Source organism: Serinus canaria, chromosome 13 (genome assembly GCF_022539315.1).
Source record: "Serinus canaria isolate serCan28SL12 chromosome 13, serCan2020, whole genome shotgun sequence".
In the NCBI taxonomy this organism is placed as follows: domain Eukaryota; kingdom Metazoa; phylum Chordata; class Aves; order Passeriformes; family Fringillidae; genus Serinus; species Serinus canaria.
Window position 1 is genome coordinate 2,999,490 of NC_066327.1, and position 17,129 is coordinate 3,016,618.

General features: G+C 49.8%; 1 protein-coding gene across 6 annotated transcripts in view; it reads left to right on the forward strand.

Annotated features, from left to right (window-relative positions):
* Window positions 1–6,273: 6,273 nt before the first annotated feature.
* The window catches only part of NRG2 (neuregulin 2), an 85,959-nt gene continuing 75,103 nt past the window's right edge, over window positions 6,274–17,129 (forward strand). For all 6 annotated transcript variants that reach the window (XM_050979728.1, XM_050979732.1, XM_050979729.1 and 3 more), the window contains exon 1: window positions 6,274–6,442. In XM_050979728.1, coding sequence (XP_050835685.1) covers window positions 6,355–6,442 — 88 coding nt within the window. In that variant the 5' untranslated portion in view covers window positions 6,274–6,354. The remainder of the gene's footprint in view (window positions 6,443–17,129) is intronic.

The window sequence follows — 17,129 nt, forward strand, 5'->3', positions numbered from 1 at the left end:
CTGGGCTGGCTCATGGGCACAGACACAGTGACTCAACTGGAGCTGTCCCAGAGTGATGAGTGAGTTTGTGCCCCTTCCCAGCAGGGCTGTTCTGAGCAGCCTCAGGAGCTCAGTTTGTGAGATGGACAGAGCAGATCTGTGATTTAAAGCCCACCACTGAAGCCCATCAGCTGAGCCTGCTCACACACAAGCCCTCAGTGCTGCAAGGATGGAGCAGAGCCCAGGCTCAGCCTGGACTGTGTGCCACTGTGCTGTGATGGGCCAGGAGCACCCAGGGCCACCAGGAGTGACTGACCTGGCAGCTCTGGGAGGGCACCCAGGCATCAAAGGGCGCCTATGTGACAAAAGAGCACCCACAGAGACACCCCACAGTGCCCATCTTCTCCAGCAGTGGGGCCTGGTGTAGCCCCACTCCTCACCCACGTGGAGCAGTTGCAAACAAGGGTTGGGATTTCTCTAAGCTGTGGTGACTCCATTGACATCAGAGTCCAAGGGATGGGCTTGCTGAGTGTGTCAGCAGTGGGTTGAGGACACCTTCAGGAGGTGCTTCCCTGTCTTTCTGCCTGCTTTCAGAATTAAATTCATCTGGGATTTGATAAGATTTGGTAAAATATGTTCACTTTTGTGAGCAGAACAGTGTATGATTGTAAGACAGAGCTGCTATGTGATAAATCCTATGAGGATGAGGATTTGATTCCTTAAGGATGAAAAGGAAAGGGAGATGCCATGTGAAATATCCTGCTTGGGCTGGCTGTGTCAGCTCTCTATCAAGCATCCACAAGACTTGTCCCCTTTCAGAGCTGCATGTGCACGTGCAGTGGGTGTGAGGCTGGATTTGGGAAAATGCAGATGGGAAACTGAGAATGGAAAAATGCCATTTGTGCAACACAGGGATATCAAGCAGTGCTCAAGTGGAGCTTGGTTGTCCTTATTGGACAGATAAATAGCTGTACTTGCTGAGTGGCTTTTCTCTTTTCCTTCATGGCAGCAAAAGATGTGGCAGCAAGAGCTGCAAAAAGAAGGATGCTATTTTTAGCTTAAAAATACCTTTCCCAGCTTGTCAGTGCCAGCAGACAAACCTATTGCACAGCTCGTGTTGAGCTGGTGGTCCAGCAAGTGCCAGTGTCTTGTCTTCTGGCAGGAGATACTGTGAGGGGATAACCCCCAGGGTCTCAAGCAGTGGCACGAGGGCTTTGCAGTGGGTTTGCTTCATAAAACTGCATTTGGGACTCTGCTTGTCAGGAGCCTCAGCTTTGCTGCTTTCTCGATGCCATTGTCCTTTTGCCAAGTCTGCTGTGCCTTGTAGGAGCAGGGTCATAGAGAAGTGGTGTCCAGCAGATTGCATTGACAAGCCAAAGGGGTGCTGACAGGTACAGTCCTACTGTGCCTTCCTTTATTCCACATCTCCAGAAACAGTGTGCAAGTATTTCTGGCTCACACCAAGTTTGGGCTGACTCCATCGTTAAGCAGGAGCTGGCGGTTCCAGGACAGTCCCTGGAATGTGACACAGAGGTTCCCCAGAAGCTGATGGCCACCTCCTGGTGATGCCAGTGAAGGCAGAGTTAAGCCAACAGTGGAAGACTGTGAGAATGCCACGATTTAAAATGGGTCATTGTGCTCCCAGGATTGCTGCTGTAAATGCAGCCACAGACGTGTGTGGAGCGTGCGCGCCTGACTTCGCTCCTGGAATTGGGAGTCTGCAGGAGCTGCAACAGGCTGGGTTTCTGCTAATACCGAGGAGCAGTGATGGCTCAGAGCTTTTTTACTAATCCCCATCAGGCTGGGAGGTGTTGTATTAGCTCCTTTCCAGATGCAAAGCTGGCTGTTTTTCCCTGGAGAGCACGCTGCTGTTCCACACGGGAGCAGAGGAGAAGCCAGAGTGCAGAGCAGCAGTGTCGCTCCTCTCCACGGACTCCATCCTCCACCGAGCTGATCTGGGATCTTTCTTTGAAGAAGCAATTCCCCAGATGGCAATGGATACTATGTAGGGGATGAGGTAGGGAGGTTCTGTTTTGCCTGATCTCTGTTCTGATTTTCAGGGGATTATAAAGGATCCCAACTTGTTGGGTTTGCATAGAGGCAAATCCTAACAAGGGTAAGGATTCTCTGCCTGGTGAACTCACCCTGCTGCTCAGAATGCTGGATTTTGTGCAGGAATTATCTGTGCTTAAGGTACGGCTCAGCCTCTTATATAATTACATTCCTCCTCTTCTTCAAGCCTAAAGCTGTACAGGAATTGTAAAGACTGAAAAACCCATGTGTTGATGGTGGTTTAAGTTATAACTCTCCATGAGGCTGTTTAAAGCCATAAGCATTAAAAGCTGTTTTAGAATGAAATATGAAGTGACTTGTGAGAACACAGCCATTACAATGTGTGCTGACCACCAGATGAGGCACCTGGGACACCAAGCTGGGATCCACTTGCCATTGGAAGGTTGAATTGTGTCAGTGCAGCCACGGGAGGACTGAAGTTGTGTGCTGAATGTAGCTCCTGTGTGTGGGTGTTGGGATTGTTCAGGAGAGAGTGTATTCCATAGGATCCATGATAAAGCTGGATCTGGAGGGGCGGATCCCTACCTGGGACAGGGGCCAGCCTGTTGGATAAGGTGTCAAGATGTACAAGATGTACACCTGCCAAGGTAAAAAAATAATCTGCATGTAATATTCCTGTCACAGGTGAGACTGGGATTGTGCCAGGGTACAAAAATAGCCACACCGGGTGCTGCTGGTGCAATTCTTCCCATCACAAATCCCAGGCTGCTTAGGATGATGGGGCCAAGCCACACACTGCCACTTCTTAGACTTAGATTTTCATTTTCTGATGCTGAAGCTGAGCTGTGCACAGCTTCACCCTCTGAGCACTGCTCAGCCGTAGGGAATCTTTGATTATTCACTAATTTGGAAAAGAAGGGCAGGGGAAGAAAAGGTAGGGCATCATCTTAGCTGCACTTGCTGCCTTTAAAAACCTCTGCTGAACACAAGGACTTTGCAAAGATAATCCCAAGAACAAACAGACTTTGTGTCTTTAACAGGAATGGAGGCAAATTTGCTGGAGTCGAGGAAGAGCTATAGTTTATTTTCAGAAATAGTGGGGAGGAGCTTAAAAATACAGTCCTCATGTGAAGTAATTTGTGGGAAAAGCTAATTCAGGATGAAAATATAATTGCAAAAGAAAAGAAGGGAGGGAGGAAAACGTGTTTTTTACGACACACATCCATTCAGGACACACGAGCTGGCAAGGCAGTTATCCCTAGGAGTAAAACATCCAAGTCCCTCCAAACTGGACAGATTTAACACCAAAACCAAGAGAATTGGGTTTGGGCCTCATGATGCCTGGCAAATGCTGTTTTGTGGATTTAGGTGGCTGTGTTATTCCCTCGTGGTTAGCCTGGGGACAGTGCTCACAGTGGGCTTCCATTCATACAAGGTATGAGAGGGGATTTCTAATAATACAGGTGTGATCCACTCCCGAGGATTCCAAGGAACTGTTTTCCCAAGGCTGAGGAAAACTGGGTAAAATTGGTTGGGTGTTAAAACATTCTCAACAAAATGAGTAGAACTGGGAACTCTTTGAGCAGAGGCCAAGAAAGCTGAGATTTCAGAGCCACAAATATGAACAAGGTTTATCCCTTAGATGTCCTATCTTGGTAGCACTGAAAGCCACAACTGGAAGCAATAAGAAGATCAACAAGTTTAGTAAAGAGAAAAATAGGCAGCAATCCATGCACATCTGGAATTATGATGTGTAGACAACAAGCTTAAAGACATCTGGAGGGAAATCACCTATCAAGTAGAGCTCAAGTACAGAATTTCAGGGCTTCACAAACATATTAGCTAAGAGAAATATGGTAATGAGCCAAAGAGTGGAATAACCATGTGGCAACCATAATTCATAATGACCCAGAAGACACCAACTGGTCAGTAACCACTCTTACCTTGCTTTTGGAAAAGGAACAGTGTCAGGGACAGCTGCTGTCCTGTGACAAGGAAACATGGAGGGTCTGGAGAAGAGAACGCTTCAGGGAGACCTTATAGCAGCCTTCAGGTACCTAAAGGTGCTTACAGGAAAGCTGGAGAGGGACTTTTCACAAGGGCATAGAGTGAGAGGAAAAGGGGAATGGCCTTAAGCTGAAACAGGGTAGGTTTAGATTAGATATTAGGAAGAAATTTTTCCCTGGGAGGGTGGGGAAACTCTGGCACAGGTTTCCCAGAGAAGCTGTGGCTGCTCCACCCCTGGAAGTGCTCAAGACCAGGCTGGATGGGGCTTGGAGCAAATTGGGATAATGGAAGGTGTCCATGGCAGGGATGGAATGACATGAGCTTCAAGGTCCTTTCCAACCACAACCATTCTGTGGTTCTAGGTTCAAACAATGTATATTAGGCTCCAACTCCAAATCAGGCAACTTGGGAGCTTTTATGTCATAGTTCAGAGCAGGTTTGCTCAGGGGCTGTCTGGTGTTCACAGCTCAGCTTCTCATCAGGCTGTGCCCCAGTGCTCAGTGGGATGATGTCCTCTGCTCTAACTGCAGAGGGGAGTGTTGGAAGGTCTCCTTTGCCCCTCACATACAGGTGAAGGAGTGTTCAACAAAGCCAGTGCTGGCAGGAGGTCCCTGCTCCATGAGGTGTTTCTGTGAGATCATTGTCACCAGCAGCCTGGAGGTGAAAATGCTCATAAAATCAGCAAGAGGCAGAGACTGCTGGGGGTTTGAGGGTCAGTGGGGAGAAGGAAGCTAGAGAGGGTACTCGGTGTGGCTTGGCACACTGGCCCATTGAAAACAAGAGGAAGCTTCACCACAGAAGAGACTGGGGCTGCAGAAAAGCAAAATAATTCCTCTTGGTGACTCCGTCTGGCAGAGCAGGGACTTGATTAGGCCTGCAGTAGAAACACAGAGGGACAGATTTTCCATGTGAAGCCCAGTGCCTGAATGTAGCACTTGGGAGTTAAAAAGCTGGGAATGGGTGGCAGTGGGGATTTTGCCTCTGTATTTTCCTCTGTCCACAAGAGACAATGGAATAGCGCCTGGTTTTTGTGTTCTTAGCTTAAGTAGGATATTGCAAAACGGGATAGCCACAGATATGATCCTGAGCTGGAGAAAATGCCATACAGCAAGGAATGGAAAAAAACCCCTTGATCTGTTTAGCTTATCAAAAAAGAAAATTGAGGGATAACTTGATTACAGAGTGTAAGTACTTCCATGGGAGCAAATACCAGTTGCTGAAGGGCTTTTTAATCTAGAGGAGAAAACAAGAGTAAGAAACAATGGCTGGACAGTGAAGCCAGATATTTCACTTCAGAGCAGGCAGACATTGTTAACAATGAGGGTGATTAACCACTGGGAGAGGATCCCAAGGGGGCTGATACCTCGTTCATTTCTTGATGTCCACACTCCAGGCGGGAGCGCCTCTCTGGAGGACACGCTTTGCTCACCAGTGCGGAACTGGGTTTGGTTCATGGGTAACTGGGTCGAATGTGCTACCCAGTGCCCCACAGCTTCTGGCCCCTTTGGGCCTTTGAAGCCCTTAGCTGCTTCTGGGAATGATTTGGCAGTTCTCTGGGGCTTTCCAGCTGGGGATCCTGGAGGACTTTTGAGGCGATGTCAGCATGGGCAGCCCTGCAGAAGGGGACGGGGCTGAGTCACTCATCACCTGTTGGACTGTGGCAAGGGCCTGATTAACCCCCAAGCAGGTGAGATGTGGGCTTAACCAACCACCTAGAGCTCCAAGAGATGGAGGACAGAGACAAGAGGTGCAGGTAAGGGCTCTTCAGCTATTCCTGACTTTTGGAAGCACTTCCTGGGACAGCAAAGAGCCGGGTGCAAGGGCAGGTGAAGTCACTCTGATTTATGGTGGGAACAACAATAGGAAGAGAAAAGCCAACTTAACTCCTCTGCAGGATCAAAGCAAAATGAAAATGGTTGGCAAACCTCTGCCCTTCTCTTTCGACTCCACTGCCTCTCTCATATCACTGAACCTCAGCAACTGCCCAAACACTCATTTCTGTGATGCTCAGAAGCTGTTCAGAACCTACTTTCAGTCAGAGCCAGAATCAGCAAGTGGAAAACCACCTCTGGACTTCGTGTGCCCAAGACACTCCCGGGTGAGCTTCTCCTGTCCCGTAGCCCTGCTTCCCTCACCCTCCCACTGCAACCCAGGGCATCTCTTCAGCCAACTGGGAGCAGTGAGCAAACGGTTAAAGTTTTGCTTCTCCACCCAGTGGTGGGTGTTGTCTGTGTCAGAAACAATATAAGAACAGTCGGAAGTTGCAGCTGGCAAGTAACATTTGGAGTAGCAGTCGTGGGGCATATAGATCTGGTGTGGACTGTCTTTTCCTGAGACTGTAAACACTTGTGCAGAATGTCCGAGAGCAAGAAAAAAGGGAAAGGAAAAAGCAAAAAGAACAAAGAAGGGAAAAAAGGGGAAAGAGAACCTGACCCAGGAAAAGGTACTTCCCATTTTTAACAAATTTTACTTAAAGGAAGAAGAGACAAGCCAGCAGGAAAGTACTTGTGGGTTGCATGAGGGTGCAAATGCCAGGGACTGTTTGCCAGGCGAGTGTGCAAATCTCTGCATCTCATTCATATTTCATGCTGTTATAGGTCTGCTTTTGTTACTGGTCTGCTTTCTTCTTCATCTTCTCTCTTTTTTTCTTTCCTCCTTTCCCTTTTTTTTTTCTTTTTTTTGTTTAAATACCCAAATCCCCAGCACGTCAGGGCAATATGCTCTTTCATGAGCAGCAGTACTCAGCTCCTGTCATGGTGATTGGGGAAGTGAGGGGGTTTGTGCTGATTCTCTGGGGGTTCTGCTGTGTGGTGATTTGCTGTTCAGTTGGTTATTTTCTTGCTTTTTCCTGTGGTAAATATCAAAAGTCATAATTTTGGAGGATCACAGGTACTGTTCTTGAGACAGACCAGTTCTCAGAGATCAGATTTTAGTTATAGCCTCGGTTTTTGAGGTAACTGCAATGACCTGTAGTGAAAGACACGTGGGCTCTGCTGATATGCTGATATTCCTGAAATCAGGCTGTTCTTCAGAGATCTGACTGTTCCTTGCTGACTGGGTAAGGCAATATTTATGATATTGCCAGGATTAAACGTTTTAACGGATACAGTTTGATTCCTGAGTACATGGGTAGTGCAAGAACTGTCTTGGAAGAATACAGAGGTTTGGTGGTAATGCAGCCCAGTGTAATTCCTTTCTCTCTCATGGTATCAGGGAGGGATTATCCTGGGCTGTTTCTTATCTGTGGTTTATCTGGCAATGCATTTGGAGAGAGCAGCAACCGTGTCAGGCTTTGTGTTTTATCAGTGTTAAAAGAGGCTAAAAGCTGGCCCGGGTCCTGTCCTGAGCCTGTCAGTTCAGCTCCTCGCTTGCCTGGCTGCAGTTCTGCTCTTGTGCTGCTGCAGTGACATGAGTGACCGCTCCTGACCTGAGCAGGTTTGTTCTGCCTTTGCACTGCCATCACTGGTGGCAGGATTTGCCCCTTCCCTTTTTCATCCCTTCACCCTGAGCATGGAGAGCCTGCTGTGCCCTGAGCAGGGCTGCCCCATGGGCTCTGCCCCGAGCTGCTTGGGTGGAAGTGGCTGCTGGTGACATCAGAACAGAGCTGATGTTGGTGTGGGATCTGGGAGGAGGCTTTTGGGAAAGCTTCAAGACAGGGAGCTTAGAATCACCAGGGAGAAGCAACAGCTGCTTGAAGATGACAGGCTCTGCCCTGGGGGCTCAAGAGGGTGCAGGGGTTGGGGGCTGTCTCAAGCCATCACCAGGATGACCCTGCCCCTGCCTCTGAAATGCAGAGGGCACAGGGCAGTGCCTGCATCGTGGGCATCTCCTTTGCTGGGAGCAGGAGGGGCTGGTGCACTGGGAGGCACTGGCTCGAGCACAGCAGGGACATGGGACGCACTGGGACTGCCCAGGGAGCAGCCACCTGTGAGCAAGGCTCAGTTCTGTAGTGCCACATCAAAGCCCTGCAGCAGTTCACTGCCCTGGAGAGAAAAAGGAAAGACCCTTTACCTGTCATTACTCCCACCGACAACCAAGTCCTCTGCTGAGATGCATTGTCAGCTGTTTCATCACATATAAATCCCACAGGGGAGTGGAAACCCCCCTTCTGCCTGCTAATGGATCCAGAGTAGAACTGGGGATGGTTGCATTGATCATTGGGATGATTGCATTGATCATTGGGGATGGTTGCATTGATCATTGGGATGATTGCATTGATCATTGGGGATGATTGCATTGATCATTGGGGATGGTTGCATTGATCATTGGGGATGGTTGCATTGATCATTGGGATGATTGCATTGATCATTGGGGATGATTGCATTGATTATTGGGGATGATTGCATTGATCATTGGGGATGATTGCATTGATCATTGGGGATGGTTGCATTGATTATTTGGGATGGTTGCATTGATCATTGGGGATGATTGCATTGATTATTGGGGATGATTGCATTGATCATTGGGGATGGTTGATTGATCAGGTGGTGGAGTCGCCATCCCAGGAGGTGTTCAAGAGATTACTGGATGTGGCACTCAGTGCTCTGGTCTGGTTGAAAAGGTGGTGATTGGTCAAAGGTTGGACTTGTTGGTCTTAGAGGCCTTTTCCAGCCTAAATGATTCTGTGAGTCTGTGATTCTATCATCCTGTCTGTACCTCAAGCAGAGAACTGAAAGGTTCTGTATTTGGCTTGCACAGCATCCTTTCATTTGCATTCCTCCTTAAGTGGATTGTTTAGATCCAGGTTGCTCGTTTGCCCTGTGTTGCTGCCCTCTCTTTGCTCTGTGGATCCATTAGAAGAAGACACTTGGTTGTCTGTGGTGTCCCTGAATCAAACCCCACTTGGGGTTGGGCTGGTTGGGTCCAATGGAACGTTAGATCACCTTTGCACATCATAGGTCACCTTTGCTATGTGGTCTAAGGGACACCCTAGCAATGGTTCCCCAAAAGAACCTCTAGGAGTGAGGAGTTCCTCCTCCAACCACTTCTGAGTGGATGTCCCAGTCCAGGCACACAGACCCTCACTCTGGGCAGCAGATCATCCTGTGGACCATTCCTTCAGCCTGAGGCTGGACCTCAGACTGCCCAGCGTGCCCAGGCTGATGCAAAAACCCAGCCCTGGCACACAGCATGACCCTGGCTGGGCACTGTCAGGGGGATTTGTGTTCTCTGTTTTCCCAGGCTGTAGAATTTCCCTGCAAAGGGGATGTGCTGACCCCCCTGAAAGCAGAAGGCAGAAGAGGCATCTACAAACATTTCAGGCAGTATCTACAGATACCAGGAGAGGAACACTCATTTGATTGTCTGTGCAGGGAAAAGTGAGGGCATGATGGCAGCATGCAAAGCCTTCATCCTTCACACTGCATCCCTGAGCAGCCTCTGCTGAGGGCCAGACTTTGATCCCTCTGACATTCTGACAGTCCTGACCTACCCTTGTGCTCTCAGGAGTCTGCATGGAAAATTAAACTCAGACAACCCTTGGGGTATGCTCTGTAGAGCCCCAGGACAGCTCTGGCATGGCCAAGACTCACCTGGAGTTCCAGAGGTGATGTCCCAGCCCTGCCAGCTGCTCTGGGGGAATTGCCCCAGGTAAAGCTCTTCACTGCCAGTGAACCAGAGCAGCAGATTGACCTGTGGAAGGAAGAGAGGGCTGAAACAGTAGTTTCAAGAAAGAGCATCCATGTGCCATGGGGTGTGCTAGATTTCCCATGAGGTCTCTAAAGCTCAGGGGAGGAGAGGATTTCTCTTCCACTGCGGCTTTTAACACAATTGTTTTGGCTTCTGTGAATGTGTAAAAGAGGATTGCTGATCTCATGTGAAGGGCTAGCTTTGTTCTGAGGACCAGGACTATCTTTAACCTAAATTCACATTTTTATGCCTCTAGCAATGCAGCTGTCCTAAAGTGAGTGCCTTGGCTACAGCTTCAGCCAGTGGAAGAGCCTGTGAAGGCCTCCAGAGGGAGATGGTGTCCACCTATGAAAACAAACCATCAGGATCCCTCTTTTAGACGTTTGTGACATGCATTGAAAAATAGATGGCGTGTGTCCCACCCTGCACATGTGGAAGGCACGTGCTGCAGGGACTACCTGAGCTGTGGGATGTGGGAACAGACCCACAAATTAATGTGAAATGCTCCCACAAGGTTCAGGTCAGATGTATTTTATCATGCACTGTGCATGGCGTGGGGCAATCAAAGTCCTGACACCGAGACAAGATCCTGAGTGTAAAAGCAGCTGCCCTGGAATATTCTGAAAGATTTGGGGCAGACTTTGGGGAGGTGGGACAAACGGACCAAGACCACTGCCAACATTCACTGCAGAGCTGAGCAGAGCCAGAGCTGTGGCAAGGGATTGGGATGAGAAGAAAAAAGGGCTGGAGGAAGCCTTGCTAGTGAGATAAATAAGTTGAAAGGGGTCTGCATTTCATCTGTACTTTTGTGAGGTCACTTGGGGAGAAAAGACCAGAGAAATGTAAAGCATTTGGTTGGTTAAATTCCCCAGCAATTCCAGGCATTTTCTCTTATTTTTATTTGGTGTTGAGGAAAACATTGCGTGTGCTTCAGCTTTTTGTTGTTTGTCAGTGCTAATAAGTTGGCAGCACAGGTACTTTGCTTTCTCCTGAACTGCCCATGGCAATTGCTAATGCTGGAAAACTACTCAGAGAGCAGGTAAAGAGTCTCTGCAGAGAGTATCTCATGTTTCAGTAGGAACTGGCTTGACCTCAGCTCCCAGATGAGTCAGGAATTGGTAGAAAGGTTGTGCAGAAGGGTATGGCAATTGAAACTCCCAAGGCTTGAAGGGGGAGGTGCCCCCTGGGCATGAGCCAGCAGCGGGACTGTAGCAGAAGCAGGTGCACATTGCCCAGGTCTGTGAGCCTGGGTGCTTTAGGGCGCTGCCACGTTACCACAGGGCCTGGGGAGGGAGGATGGGGAATGTGGAACCCCCTGGCAGATGCTGAGTGCAGCCTCAGAGATCCTCAACAGCAGCACAGGCACAGCAGCTCCTTCACTGCCAGCCAAGGCACCTCTGTGTGGGCTGTGTCCACGCTGCAGGGTGAACACGCTCCTGATTTGTTCTCAGCTTTCTTCTCTCAGGAAAGACTCCAGTTCTGAGGAGCTGGTAGAAATATTAGCCAGAAAGGTTTGTTTACAAGAAGAATAACCCATGGCGGATATCCTACAGTAGCAGTTCTGTTTTCTATAAACACCCAGGCACACAAGGTACCAGATGTCAGCTGTGCTCCAGGATCTGTCCACATGTGTGTTTCCATGGGCTCAGTCCATGGGCAGCTGTTCCATGTGGCTCAGAGCACACACGGGGACAGTTACCACGCACCAGGGAACGTGCAGGGACTTGCTCAGCTTTGGGAATGGAGGGGGTCTGACTCACAAGCTCCAGTGATTCATGCTGGGGTAAAGGAAGAGGTGAATCCCAGCTCCTTTCTGGTCTTCCCTGGAGCTCTGCTGAAGGAGGGATTGAACAGAGCATGCAGCTCTGGTCCTCCACTGCCCATGGCTCATAGTCTCAGGTGTTAATGCAAACAGGAGTTACAGGAGAGGGACCCAGCAGGGCTGAGGGATAACCCATCTCTGCAGTCAGGCAGACTGCAGGGCTGGGAACGCCTGGCAGAGGGGCAGGATGCAGCAGAACAGTACATTAGTAAGTAATCCCACTATGGATCCAAAAGCTGGTGAGTCAGAGCCCTGGGCATTCCATTTTCAATCCCTTTTTGGAGGTGTAAGAAACCTGGGAAAGGCAGTCTCTGGAAAGAGGAGGAACATCTGGAGAAGGGCTGAGCACAGCCTGGCTGTCGACCTTGGAGGTCATGTGCTCAGCTCATTCTCCTGCCTCATTACTGTGATGGGCTCCAGCTGCAACCTGGCTGGAGGAGAGCTGTGCTGCCACGAGCAGCCTGGCTCTGACATCCATCCTCCTGCCTCTGCACTGCCAGAGTCTGCTCTGAGTGCTGCCGTGAGCCCAAGGCTTGGCTCAGGCTGAGCTCCAATGGAACTGCAGCCGAAAACTGCTGGGAGAAGGTGGGATGAGACTCTGGCAGGTTGTCCTGTGGCAGAACTCCTGAGGCAGTGAAACCGGGGGAGATGAGCCTCCTGTTCCTCTGACCCCTTCTCATTTTCCCCCAGATTCCAATGAGTGCTTTCAGGTGCATGAGGGGGGATGTTCAGCAGGACCCTGTGCCTTTTCCAGTGCCTGAGAGCTCTGTTACAGCTCATGGAATATGCAATGAGTGGAGCTTTGGGTAACACACCTCCTGCTTGGCTGTGCTTGTTTCTTCTGGCTGCAAAGCTCCATTAAAAACCACAGCATCTCTTGAAGAGAACTTGAAGAAATCAAGTTCAAGAGAAGCTTGATTTCTCCTGGATTTAGGATCCTAGGCATGCAACTCATGCCTAGGATCCTAAATCCAGGCTGTTTCCTTTGGCTGAGAGGTCACAAGAGAGAAATCCCAGTAAAGGCTGGATGTCTGTGCTAGAAGCAGCACTCAGAGCAGAGGCTGTGAGACGAGCTGGAGCTTTTCTTTGGGAAAGCTGCACTTGTGTCACTGAGGATGAGAGCACACCGAGCCTCCCTCCCAGCACTCCTGGCTCAGCCAGACTCCCTGGGGGCTGTGTGGAGCTCCTTCCCTGGCTCCTGTTGGTGTGTGCTGTCCTGGGGCTGGCCAGGGACGTGCTGGGACTTTGGGAGGGCGAAGGCCTCTCCAGCAGGGCTGGAGCTTGGACATGCATCACCTGCTGTGCTGACCTCCTGTCTGGGACAGACAACAAAGTCACATGGCTGTGGAAGGGGACTCTGCCCAAGGGGGAAGCTCTCACTGGACCCACAGGGGACTGACTGGGGCAAAACTGCCACTTCCCTGCACATCCCATGGGAGTGTCAGTGTGTGTGTGTGGCCTCCAGGCTGGGTCCTGCTCCTGGCTCTGGTGCTGTGCCCAGGCAACAAATGGTGTTTGAACCAGTGTGACCTGGGATGGTCTCCTCTCCAACAAGGGCAGCGCTCCGTTGTTGCATTTTTGAGATGTTTCAAATTGTAACAACAAATACAAGAGATAATGGTAAAAATTAAACATTTTAGGTAATTAATAACTCTGGTAATTAGGCTTGGCAGACTCAGTCATCAGTTCTTACAATGGATTTTAGTCCGGGCATGTCTGGAAGGCAAGAGCTCCTCAATAGGAGGGAGAGGTGCTTTGCAGAGGAGATCAATGACCACGCCAGGCTGTCTTCCTGCAGCAATGGTGTGCTCAAACTTCTGAGGAGTCTGGTGGTCTGGAGCTCTTCTACAATGTGCTTCATCCCTACTATCCCCTTAGATTTTGGACTACAAATAGAAGTTAGAGCCCAGTTTTTCTTGTTAAAATTGTCATCCATGGTGAGGATGAGGAGGAGAAGGGAACCACATTTACTCTCCAAGTCTGATATTTGGCTGGCAGATCAGAAAGACACCTACAAATGTGTGAGATGGACAGAAAAAGTGTTCTTTCAGCAAGCAGTGAGACTTTAATTTGCCCTAAGACTACAATAAAGTCAGGTGCTTCAGTGTTTAGTTGGTTGTTTTTTTAAAAAAGACACCCCAAAAATTTGAACCAGATTTCCTCCATCACTGACCGATGTTTGGAAGCCCTTCAGAGAAACTTCTTCTTGGTGTCAGAATTTGCACATTTGCTTAATTTGAGGGTAAGATCAGGTTGAAATCCATCCAGCAGGTTCTCAGCAGATGTTTCTCTGACCTATCTCCTCTGGTTTTTTTGGTGGATGTGTGATATGTACCAGCTGATCATCCAACCCTCTGGCTTTCAACAGGTTTTGATTTGAAGGCTGGGACTTTATTCCCCTCCAAACTTCTGTGTGTGTGTGTGCATGTGTACATGTGTTTGTGCTCACATGAGTTTTTTCTTCCACTTTGAAGTCCACAGGGCTTTGCAAGAATTCCCTGGTTCCTGATGTGCTCCAGCCCTCTGGGGGTGTGGAGATGCAATTTTGGCTAGCACACTACGCTGGCAGAGCCTGTACTGACCCTGATGCTCCTTCTGTGTCTCTTGTACATCTCTTCCTCCAGTCAAACCACTAACCAAACTCCTGTGCTCAGCATCTCCATCTCTAGTTCAAAGCACTCCCAAAGAGCTCTTTGGTCCCTGCTCTTCCCACCCCTTGGCTTGACCCAAGTGCTCCTGGAGAGAAATCTCCTTGCTCTGGGGAGAGGCTGGTCTTGTTCCAGCAGCAGTGCAGGTGTGGCTTTGTGGAGTCTCCTCAGAGCCCTGCTGCTGGCCACATTCCTGCTGTGAGAAGGCAGATCAGCCAAGGAGGGAGCTGGGTTCGGATGTTCCTGGGAGACAACGGGCCGGGTAAGGGAGGCAAAGGTGCTCCCCTGAACCTGGCCATGTCCCCCCTGCCTGCACTGCATGGCTGCTCAGGTGCCTGTGTCCATTTCCCAGCTCAGGGGAGTGGGGCAGGGCTGGCAGAGAGGAATGTGGAGTTTGGGCAGGGTGGAGGGATGGGAGGAGGATCTTTCAGCTGCACAGTCCTTGTGCACACAGGGTAACACCTTCAGCTGTGCCCGTGCAAACCTGCTGCTCTCTGCAGGAGAGACACCTCTGCTGCACTGCAAAGCAAAAGAAACCTTTACCTGCTTGCAGAGCTTGGAGGCAAGAGGAATTCTGGTGGGGAAGGAGGCTTGGGAGACACCCCAGAGCCCACAGCTGGGGGTACTTTGCTCCCTTTGGGGTAGGCAGCTGGCAGTGCCAGGCAGGACTTTCTCAGCCTGCCCTGCTCCGTAATGCCATCAGGGATGGGCACAGCAGCTCCAGCTCACATCAGAGCAGAGCCCAGCACTGGCTCTGCCTGCTGCCACCAGCAGAACGAGCTGTGGGGCTTGTGCCATGAATGTGATGCCTGAAAAGGGCTGAGTGTTGCAGTGGTTTGGATTTAGAGAGCCTGGCTCACAGGATGCAGGGGTGGAGGGGCTGGAGCAGGGCAGGATGTCTTTCCAAGGCCAGGAGTCCCCTGATCACCGCCCCAGGCACAGTTTGTTTCCCTTGCAGAGATCTTTGTGTTTCATCTGCTCATTCAGGCTTATGCCTGAAGGGCAAGGACAAAGAATGCAATGAACTCCTTGGCATGGAAGTGTATTTTGCTTCACATTTGTCAATAAATGAGATTAGGTTTCTGCATTTGTGCTGAGAGGCTGCGTGAGAGGCACGTTTAATGAATGCTAAAATAAACTCTCTGGATAGCTGTGGGGTAACAAACACAGCTAAAGCTTGCATCTCAGGAGAGATCCTGACATTGCAGAGATGCCAGTTCTATGACCAAGCAAAAAGGAGTCAGCCCAAAGCTAAAATTACCCTGGATCTTTCATGAAATGATGACTTGGTACCAAAGGCAGCCTGTGTATGATAATGACCGTGCTGCTGCTCTGCTTGAAAGAACATTTCCAACTCAGTCCTGGGTTACCTCTCCCAGTTCGTCCAGGTATGAAAACTCTTTGTCCAGAATCTGAACATTTTATCCTAAAAAGATAATCTCAGAAAGATGGGAGGCAGCATGAATTGCCTATTCCTGGGTGTCCTTCCCACTGCCCACCCCAATGAGCCCTGACTCCCCTTCCTTCTGCCCAGCAGGGCCAGTGAGGCCATGTAGGAGTAAGGAAACCTCTCTGCTGTCAGTAACAGACACATGTGGATCCAGGGAGAGTCCTGGATAGCAAGGGTTTAGATCCATGAAGAAACATGGAGGGATTTCAGGAGGCTCACCTTGGATCACAGACTGGTTTGGGTTGGAAGGGACCTTCAAACTCTTCTCATTCCATCCTCTGCCATAGGCAGGGACATCTTCCACTATCCTGGGATGCTCCAAGCCCTGTCCAGCCTGGCCTTGGACACTTCCAGGGATGGGGCAGCCACAGCTGCTCTGGGCACCCTGTGCAGGTCCTCCCCATCCTCACAGGGATGATTTTCTTCCTAACATCCCAATCAAAACCTACTTTCTTTCATTTGAATCCCTTTTCCTATCAAATATCTTGGCAAATATGAAAATGCTGAAATCTGGAGGGATGGTTGCAGATGATGGTGGAATGAGCCCTGGGGTTTCTAGTGGCAGGCTGGGGGAGAAGGGCAGTGCCACCCCCCTGCTGTGGTGGCACTCAGAGAGCTCTGCAGTCAGAGCCTCAGCCCTCCTGATTCACGGCTGTGCACTTCCAGGCAGGAGGGTGAAAAGGTTTGTTGGTAACTAAAGAAAAGCTGTCAAGTGAAAAATGTTCTGTGGGCAGACGATCCTGGCTTTGTGTTGTGGGAAACAGGAGAAGGGGCACTGCTCCAGGAACGTGTCCTGAGGGGCTTTTGCTGTTGGATACCAGGGCTGGCAGAGCAGCAGTAAAGGCACAGCACAACTTGGGGCTGGTAGCCCCAGCACAGAGCCCTCCTGTTCTGTTCCTGGCTCTTCAGTGCTCCTCTCTCAGCTCATTCCTTGAGGAGGGTGCAGTGCTGCTGGTCTGCCCTGCTGGTGATGGTGTGGGCACTGCAGCCCCTGCCCATGCCAAGTGGCCTTGGCTTGCACAGATTTCATTCTTTCCAATAATATTTCTGGCTCTTCTCCTGGCACGCTCCCAGACTGCCCTCCTGAATCTGCAGACGAGAAGTTGTGATGCTGCTCTTGTTGCTTGGGACTTTCCTAAGCTGCAACTCAGGAATTACTCCTTTTTGTGGTCAAGCTTATCCATCCTACCTGCAGCTGGTGGACAGAAGAGAAAGCAGGAGTGGCAGAAATTGTAGTGCAATGGAAATAGTTGATAACAGCTTTCAAAACCCCCTCTGTCCACGTAGCATGTATTTGGTTGGGGTTTTTTTTATTATTAGGACTTCTGGAGAGGTTTCCTTGTCTATCCTATATTTAGAAAATGTGGGCAGGCCATGCCATTTTAAGAAGCAGCCTTGTGTTGGCAGGGCCATTGCTCATTCCATGTGTTGTAACATTTTTGTGTTGGTAATGTTTTTAGTAGCTGTTTGAGGGAGATTCTGTGAGTCACAGCTCTGGTTCTCTTGTGGGGTTAGGAAGGTGTCCTGTTCATTTTGGGGTCTTAGGAGGGAAGAAAGAAGCAGCTGTAATCTGAAGCACTGC